The sequence below is a fragment of the Gavialis gangeticus genome, unplaced genomic scaffold (genome assembly GCF_001723915.1).
Source record: "Gavialis gangeticus isolate Ggan-Ray unplaced genomic scaffold, GavGan_comp1, whole genome shotgun sequence".
Classification (NCBI taxonomy): Eukaryota; Metazoa; Chordata; order Crocodylia; family Gavialidae; genus Gavialis; species Gavialis gangeticus.
The window spans coordinates 24,177,257-24,187,057 of record NW_017729008.1 but is presented as its reverse complement, the minus strand read 5'-3'; the positions used below and the strand labels follow the sequence as shown (position 1 = coordinate 24,187,057).

Genomic DNA, 9,801 nt, shown 5'->3' with positions numbered 1-9,801 from the left:
TCAGTCTTGCAGGCCAGATGAGTGGTGTGCGTCTGGTCTGCAGACTGGATTGGGCCCATAAACCAGTCCCCCATGCTGGATCCAGCTGGTAGAGCCAGTCTGGTGCGGATGATACATGTAGAGCACACATCGGATTACAGGGGGTGGCGGTCCCTGTTTGCTTCCAGGCTTGCTGCAGCCTGTGCTGCCCCATGCCTGGATTCAGCCTTCACTAGCTTTAGCAACCCACAGGGGAAGAGATCCAGGGGTGGAAGGGGGACAGTGAGCCACTGCCAGGCAGCTGTGGGGTCCAGCAGCAGCTGCATCCGGGAATACTGATGTGCTATTGGTTTCTGGGAGCCTGGAAACAGGCACAGAAGGAGGACCCTTCCCTCTGCTGCTGCTGCTCTTGGGTTGATTGGGAAGACAGGATGCAATCCACAGGTGGAGGGGTGGATGGGGGACAGAGGTGGGTATCAGTGGGGCAATGGAGACGTAGAGAGAGTGATCCAGGTGGCAGGGAGCTGATCTGGGGGTGGAGGGGCTGATCAGAAGGCAGGTGTTGATCCAGGAGACAGTGGTGGCGGAGGGGGTGATTTGGGTGGCAGAGGAAGCAGCAGCCCGGCATCTCTCTGCCCACCTGTTCCCCTTATCCCCTCATATGTTTTACATGATTTTTTTGGATTATGTAGAAGTGAGGACTCCCTGCTGTAAGATGAGTGCCCTAACCACTAAGCTTCATAGACATGCCCTCCCTTGCTCCCTTTAACACATCTTCTTTCTGCTAAGTGTGACATACTGGTAGGCAGAATGGGCTAAGCATGAGCTGGGAGACAGACTTTGACCAGCTGGATCTTTGCAATAATTGTGTGATATTTAACATCAGAGATTGATCCCCTTTGCCTGTTGACATCCTTCAGGCAAATCCAATGGTGACTCCATACAACACAATCCCCTGGGCAATATCTCTTGTTTGGGATTTTTATTGGACTTCTCTGACATTTGCTGAATGGTCATCTTAATATCAGGGCAGTTGCTTTTTAAAAAGGGCTCCTGTTTGTTATATGACAAGATTAACCTGTTCTCTTCCTCCTGTTGCTTGTTTTCCATATGTTGACTCCTGTGTATTTGCCACTTTTGACATACTGCATTTCTGCGCTTTTGTGAGTTGGCTATAAAAAAAGGGAGCTGATCGTTCTTTCAAGCCATAAAGATCCAAGAGCAGATGTTATTAGCTGACATTCTCATATTTGTTTTGTCTGGCCTTTTGCATATATAAGACCATACTATGTTTCTAGAAAACTGATTTCAATAGTTGGCTCTGTGTTTTTCTCATTTCTAAACCAGATGTGCTTTTTACCTAGCAGTTCTTCTGTTTAGAGATCATTTGAGATGCAGAGGAAGTAATCTAGCTTGCTTTTGTGAAGAGCCTAACTGTGCCTGACTACTATATGTCAGGCAGTGTGAAGGATTGAACTAAGTCTAGATAGCTTATTTCTCTTAGGACCTGTTAGCCTAGTGTTAAATCATAATGATCCTAACAGAAATAGAAAGAACAGTTTTTTATCCACACAGCATTACCCAAAGGAAGCCAGGAAAATGCTGCCTGAAACAAAAACAGATTTTTTTTACCAGCACTTAATGCTAGTAAATTCTACTTCTATTTTCTGGACATTTGGTAGCCAGTTTCAGCTTCAATGATCTTCCAAGGTCCCTTCCAGCCCTAATGTCTATGAAATCTTTCAACCACTGTAGTATGCCCAAAATAGCATTATACTCTGTTGCATCTACTTGGCACTCAAACATGTAGTTCCTAAAACCTTGGTATCAGCATTGTTTTATTTGCAAAGTACTTAAGACTGGTTTGTGGCATAGTGTAATCTCAAAATCTATGCCTGGACACGGCCTTGAAGCAGTTGATTGATTAAGCTGTGCTATCAAGAAAACAAAATGACTTCATATCACTTTGTTTGAAGGGAAAAAAGCTAATGGTGTAGATCCTGAATAACAGCCTTAAAAAGATTGTTTTATACTTACTACTTCTGATAGGTAAGCAGATGGGGCCCTCCACAGGCATGAGCCTCTGCCCTTATGATTCATTGAAGGGTTAGAGCTGAGCTCTAAACCACACGCATGGGGTCCTCATCAAAACAAGATTGATGCAGTCCATAACATAGACGGGAAAGAAGTCAGAAATGTATATTGTTCTTTTTCTACCTCTTCTACATTTGCACAGAATGGAGCCACAGGATTCGTGGCGTATATCATTACTGACAGGTTTAGTGTGATGTACAGTGGCATTATGCATTACCTCTTCTACATTGGTTTGGCAACATTTTATGTAAAAATAAGATGGGAGATGCAGAAAAAAACATTGTGTGAAGGCAACAATGTAGTCTACCTGAACTGAAGAATCTGAATTTTAAGTTTAGACTTTAAAACACACATAGTGTCTGATGGTTATTATATTTTTCGTGTTCAAGTTACTTGAATGTAGATAATGAGGTTACTGATACTTGAATGTAACTTGCTGCAGTGATATCTTTGGGTCTTCATAGCACGTTTTTATGGCATGGAACATTTCTGCCCTTCCTTTCTCCCTGTTCCCTTGGTTTGCCACATTTGCCATGGACACCTTTCCTATATGATTAATTCCTCTGGAAGAAATCATGGAAACAAGCAAGGAGTGTACCGGTTTAGCTTTACGTGGCTTATTCCCAATTGCTTTATGGGGCATTCTTTGAGAGCTGCTATTTTTAGGCCGTTCTGCTTATCACTGTAACTTGCCTATATTATATAAATAATATTGTTTTTCCATATTTGGAGAACTTCTGAAAGGGTTGTTTTGAGCCTAAAATATTGCTCTTGGGGGGTGGGGATCGGGAGGGGGGGCCACTACAGTGCTGCCTCTTCAAATTCTTGGGCTTCATCCTTGTGCCTCCTGTCTTCTGTTACTACTTCCTGAGCACCCATGATGTGCCATGATCTTTCTGGTAGCTGAAGCATGCAGTCTGACTGGAACTCTTATTCAGACATGGAAGCAGGGACAATGAGGTACTTGGACTCCAACTCTGAGGAAGTGTGACTTAGTAATCATTATTTGAACAAAACCTGTTGTTTGTGGTCAAACTTAAGAGAATTTTGGATACAATGTCAAGGTTTTTATGCATGGCAGATACTTCTTTTCTTTAAAAAGAAAAATGCTTTTCAGTGGAAAATCAGATTTTCAACAAAGCAGTTTTGACCATCTTGTGTAAAAAAACAGTCTTCCTTGGTCACTGCTGGGGGTTTTAGCTCTTTCATCTGAGCCACAGTTGTTAACCAGCAACAAAGTTGTGGTATTGTCTATGGCCACTGCTCTCTTTGAACTGCCTACTAAAGGGGGAAATGTGAAACACTACCAGAGAAGTTATACAAGCATGTTGTCATTATCTAATCAATAATTAAAGATACCTTGAAAGTAGCTTGGTCCCTTCAGGTCATATCCATTTAAGGGGAAATGGAGATTAGCTTTGCAATCACTAGAATCAATTGATTGTTTTTAGTAAATTGCTCTAAAATCGTGAGTCCCTGTCAATTAGTGATTATGGTGCAAGTTCAAATTATATGCATCACATTTTGGAAGTGGATATTTTCTCGTGTTTATATTCATGCTTAATTGAATCAGTGTTTTGCTCAAATCTCTACACAGATATGAAATATCAGAAGCATTGAATTTTGTGTGTTGAACAGTTGGTATCTTGAGAAGATATTAACATAACTCAGTTTGTAATGTATACAGTTCATACTGCCTGTAGGAATGATTTCATCTCTAGCAAGCAGAGCAGTGATCAAATGACTGCAATATTAATAGAGGCAAACAGTCTGACTTTAGCAGATAGTAGTATCAATGGATATTTGGCAGGATAAGTATAATCTCTACAGTCAGAAAAATGACACTACTAAATTGCTCCTAAATTTAAGTTTAATTTCCCTTTCATAGTTCTGTCAGACACTTAAGTTGTTTGCTGTGGATTGGAAATTTATAGTTGTGATGTATCATAGTTTCATCCCTGGGAATACATACAAGCATGTAAAACTAATGCAACCATTTGACAAGTAACTCATCTAAATGCAGCTTCCCATGAAGTAATTTTCTCCATATACATACCATAAGGCGCCATGAAGTCGCCATGATCAAGATGGGAATAGTGACTCGTTTAGAAAATAAAAATGGGTGGGAGGTATTTCCATCTTGTATCTCTTACCTTCTAGAAGAAAACACCCTTATCCTTCTTAGATGGTAGGATAGTATAGTGGAATATAGCATTAGGCAGATTCAAATTCCTTGCATCAAGGACCTAATAAATAACTAAGCTGCTTGGCTTAGAATCAGAAACAAAACAATTTGTTCTTGTCATCTTATAGTGGTTAATTATGAAAAATAGGCCTGTAAAGATTTAGCTGATCCATGAATTTAATTTGTGAGCTTGTGTGGGCTTCAGTGGATCATACTACAGTATAGGTCAAACTTCCTATATCAAGGGCAGTGTAATACACATGGTGTCATTACTAGCTTATGCATTATGCAGGTAGCACCTGGGATAATCATAGTGGAATACAATAAATGTATCAGCAACAAAGATTTAATTATTTTCATTTCTTTTTATCTTAGTTATATTTCTCCCTATTTTATGCTTTTGGGAACTTCATTTAAGATATTTTTTTTGTTTACTATTTCTAGATATTTTTGCCTAACATAAATAGCAATGGGGATTATGTAAAACCCTTAAATAGTTTAAAAAGCAAAACAAAACAAAGAAAAATGAGCATCTCAGCTAGCCCAAACTAGTTAATCAGAAATGTATGAGTAGAGGAAGGAAAGAAAAAACATACTGGTCCAAGTCAGGATGCTCTCAACTCACAGAGGGGAAAATGCTTGGTTTATTATGAGATAAAATAAAAGACAGGATGGATGGGAGAAAACAATCAAGTTGATGTCTGTGTGAAACTTTTTCATAAAACAGGAAAAAATGAAGGTATAAAAGATAGAGGAATGAGTATCTCTCTGGGTAAATTGCAACTATTAAAGTAAATCACTTTTTTGTAACAAGATAGGCAGTTAAAAAATTCTGATCTTTCACTTTCAAAAACATTTGAGGTTTTAGCAATGAATTGAAATGGAGCAGATTCAAGTCTGTAATAAGAGCTATCTTCTATCCTCTTATAATAGTGGTAGAGCATAGCAAGGATGGTGTTGTGGTCGGATTATTGCTGAAACTCGTTGCATCATGCAGTCAACATACCTTTCAGGAATAGACCTTAAATGTAATTAAACATATGCAACTGCTTCTGTTTCTTACAGTGTGCAAAACAACAGGGTTTAAAATAAATTGAGACTTCTTTTCCTCTTTCACCTTACTATGTAAGTCACATGCTAAGTTGCCTTTCCTATAGAAATTATTAGGTTACAAAGAATAGTGCTTTGGTCAATTAGCTTTGGTCACCTAGAGGTAAAAGAATTTCCTTGTATGTCTGTACATATATGATAAGATCTGATTTACCAATTCTGCTTTGGTATAAAGCCAACTGTAATGAAAAAAAGGCTGTATTCTGCTGGAAAAAGGAATGAATTAGTGCTGTTTGTACTTGTCTCATTTTCCCTCAGATATGCAAAACCCTAGTACTTTCAGTAGTTGTTTTGTTGTTCATTCTTTCGTTCATGTGTTCCCTCTTTCTTTTTGTAAAAAATAACACTACTATAATAATATATTTTTGGGGAAAGGAGGGAAAATAGATTTGGATTGATAGAGTTTTGTTTAGTTTAGTTTAGTTTAATTTATCTATAGCACTTAGCATTTGTTGAGCTCAAAAAGTGCTTTGCAAGGAAGGTAATTGTGATTATTCCTTATAGTAGAAGTATGTTAAATGAGCCTTAGAGAGATGTCATGACTTACCCAAGGCCATGTAGAAAGCTGGCTTTCTTTTCAGCATAAATTAATAGTTTTTAGCCAATTAGGGTACATACAGATGTCTGGGAGTTTAGGGGGAGGTTAGATCACATTAAAAATGGCCACTCAACTAAACTTAGTTCTCCCAGGTATGGACCTTACACTTGGATCCCTAGATGGATCTAAATGTGAACTGTACAGGTTCAAGATAGTAGATCAGTCTAAAAATAGCTGGAGGTAGTCTAATTTAGATCAGGTCTGGTGGGAATGATGTAACTGAAGTTCTGTATAGTTCTCAGCACAGCCCTAGGACTACAAAAGCCCAGCTTCTGGCCCTGGCCCTGGCCCTAGCCCTAGGACTGTGCTTTTCCTACACTGCTTCTGGCACTGGGGTATTTTTAGCCTCCCAGGCCCTTGCCCCATTCCCAAATGGACAACTCCCACATTCCCACCCCCCCACAAACCAGCCAACCCCCCATCCCCATCTCACAAGTTGTTCTGAGTACCAGTTTTATTGGAATTTGTTGGTGCTGGGAGCTGACTGAAGTAAGTCAGCGTGGGAGGATTGTTTCACTGTGGGGAGGGTTGTTCATCTGGAAGTAAGGTTAAAAATAACCCCTGATCCTGATGGGGGGGGGAGGAGCAAGAGCCACCCAGCCCCCTGCAAACCCTGCTAGCTCCACAGTTCCACCCTTGGACCCCCAGTTCCCACCTGTGGATCCTCCCTGCCCACCCCGCAATTCCCTCCCTGGAGCCTGCTTTCCCCCCCACTTCCTGTCCTGCCCCATTAACCCTCCCATCTCAGCTTACCTTAGATCAGGTGGCCATTTTTAACTTGATCTAACTTCCCCAAATGTCTGTATGTACCCTTAGTGCTTTACCCACACATAGCCCTTTTCCATTCAGCCTTTCAAGACACTTATAGGGAAAAATCAATTTTTCCTTGTTTCTTTAGTGTCATTTAAACTTTTGCATAAGTAATCTATGCATGTAAGTAAGAGTTTGTGTTTTGTGGGTTTTTTGTTTGTTTTTAATGCACTTGTGTTCTACATTTTATAAACAAAATCTGATATGTTTCAGTAGAAGAAACTAATGGAAGAACATCCTATCCTTGTTTTTAGGCTGTTATATTTAGATACTAATTATCCTGTGCTATAAAGCTAGACCAGTGATTCTCAACCAGGGTGTGCAGGGGTGCCCCGAGATCCTTTGAATGGTGTGGTGAGGAGATAAGCGTAGGCTCAGGCTCAGTCCCTGCCTGGCCATTCCCCTGTTCACATGACTCATGGCCTGTAATGAATCTGTCTGCACTGTAATAAAATTGTTAGCTTTTGGAATTGGGTGCTGCTCAAGTCACAAAAGTTATCGAGGGATGCTGTGAATCTAATGAAGGGCCTTGAGTCTAAAATGGTTGAGAACCACCGAGCCACACGTATAGAGTAACAGAGTTCAGATATGTTCTTTCTAAAATCATTATTTACTGTAGACCAGATTCAAAGTATAAACAGTGTTTTTCGTAGATTGACTTCGATAGGGAATAATAACTTTTGATTCTGGCATATTGCTGCATATCATGAAATGTGCTATATTTTTCTTTCCCTTTTACTTCCCCTTCACTCTAAAGAAAGGCAGATATGTCCCAGTCCAGCTAGCACTTAAACACATGAATAAATGTGTTAGGGGACTGGGGGCTTAGTAAAGCACTTTGAGATCCTTAGACAGGAGACACTCTAAACATACAAAATACTATATATATTATAATAATCATGGCTAGTGGAAGGTCACAACTGTGTATAGTAAGCAGAATCTGTTACTGTAATATGTAGGGCTGCTAAAATAAACTAAATTTGGATTTGTTTTCAGAAACAAAAACCAAAACAAAACAAAAAACAGACAAGCTTTTAATGGGAAATTTTCCTCTACTTGCTCTGGAAATTACTGTAAATGAAGATTCAGAATGTTAGAGCAACAGAAGCTAGCATTATACTAGTGCGCTGCTCTGTTAGAGTTCGAATGTTACAATTAATCTACTGTAATGTTACATGCCATTGTGTGCCACAAGAATTGGATTGCCCTGTGATGCATAGTCCCCAAGCTAATTTTTGCCGTGGAGCATGAAGAGTGAAATATGTGCAACAAATACTTAATAACCCACTTACCCTTGTAAAGCTGGTGAGTTATCATGTCTGTTGCCTGGTAGGGTTTTGGGTACATATATCATCACTTTGCATTGTGAATTCTTCATATATCTTTAAAACACATAGCTTTTATAAGTCTTCTGCTGGCAGAGGTGGACATATATTTTTTCTTAGCAGCGTGTACTTTCCAGCTGTCATTGGTGCACCTTGTTATAGGAAAGAAGTTTTTAGGAAAGAAGTACTATATAAATGACAATTCTTTGTTGTTTTTGTAGTTTTACAAAAAGAGTAAAAGGACTTGATCCTGATCAGAAATCAGCGCATGTGCTATGAAATCCAGTTTTGTCTCTTAAATCTGTGAGTTCAAATTCACTTTAGGCCATGTTATCCATTAACTAACAATTAAACTTTTTTTTTCTTTTCTCTCCCAGACAAATGACATCGTCTATTACAATGCAAAAGATGATCTGAATGATGTAAGTAATATATTTTTTGTTTTACTTGAAAACTACAAGATTCCTTACATTTACAAGCAATTAGAAGGGATAGTCATGGTTTAAGATATTAAACCCAGATTTTAATTTAATTTTTTTTTTTTTAAATGTCTTGGCCCTCATACAGATGACTTCACAGGTCTCTCTAAGAAGTTTCCTAGACTATAAATGTTTCTTGGGACCCTCTTTAGATTCTCACCACATCTACTGAGCTATAATAAAGGCCATGCTTCTAACCTAGTATTGCTCATTTATTGAATCAGTTTATATATAATCAGAATACTAGGATTGTACAACATAGTACACTATTTCAAAAGTTTTGAAGTATCTGGTTACTCTCATACTCTCCTCCCTGCCCCGCCAATATCTTTTTGGCTGAGACCAAAACCCAAAGCAGGGTGCTTTCAACAGATAAGTTTGTTCATTAGAGATCTTTGGCTGAATTTTCAGATTCAGTGTTTTCCAGCATGCTGTGCCTTTTGCAATAATTTAGAGCACAGAAAAAAAGAGTGAAAAATAGATGTAAAGTGGTAACCTTAAATCCAAAATGAATTTGCTTCCGCTTTGTGATAATGTAAATGACCATTTGCAAATGATGAAGGACGTGCAAGAAAAAGAGATTTTGGCCAAGGAAGATTAGATAAGATGCAGTATATTTTAATGTTTGATTTCAATTAGAGTCATAATCTAAATTGCTCAAAGTTATCCCCTTACTTTAAAAATCTCCTTGGTTTTGGGAAGCAAGAGAAGTCATCTTTACTTCCAAACGACATAATGTGGCTGCCAGTATTTATAATCAATTTATAAAATGATGGGAAAAGTACTGTTGCTACAAGATAAATAAGGTACATGGTTCACCTCAAGCAAATACTTAAGTTTATTATATGGAATTCATACTAAATGTAGAAAAGTATAATCGCAATGAGGAAAACCAGCATCTTACTTTTCATGTATCTCAGATTAAATTTGTATTTAGGCACCCAAGTAACTGACCTGAGTTTGAAAGATGCAGGGCATAGAATTCAAAGGATGACTTAGGTGCTCAGAATTTTGAAAAAAAATATCCTTCTTCTGTTTAAGTGCCTAAGATGTTGACTTTGGTGCTTACATTTAGCCCCTTGGGTCCAAGAGCCTGTGGTATAAGATAGTATTGAAAAAAAACTCTTTGGGGCATTTTTATCTATGTTTTTAATAGCTGTGCTTAAAACAGGTTAGGGAAAGCTGCAAAATTAACATTTTTAGCGTTCATAGAATCTAAGT

The 9,801-nt window shown here is 38.6% G+C and overlaps 1 protein-coding gene across 7 annotated transcripts in view; it reads left to right on the top strand.

Annotated features, from left to right (window-relative positions):
* The window catches only part of CACNA2D1 (calcium voltage-gated channel auxiliary subunit alpha2delta 1), an 859,989-nt gene that overhangs the window by 415,320 nt on the left and 434,868 nt on the right, over positions 1–9,801 (top strand). For all 7 annotated transcript variants that reach the window (XM_019509506.1, XM_019509501.1, XM_019509505.1 and 4 more), the window contains exon 5: positions 8,479–8,523. In XM_019509506.1, coding sequence (XP_019365051.1) covers positions 8,479–8,523 — 45 coding nt within the window. The remainder of the gene's footprint in view (positions 1–8,478; positions 8,524–9,801) is intronic.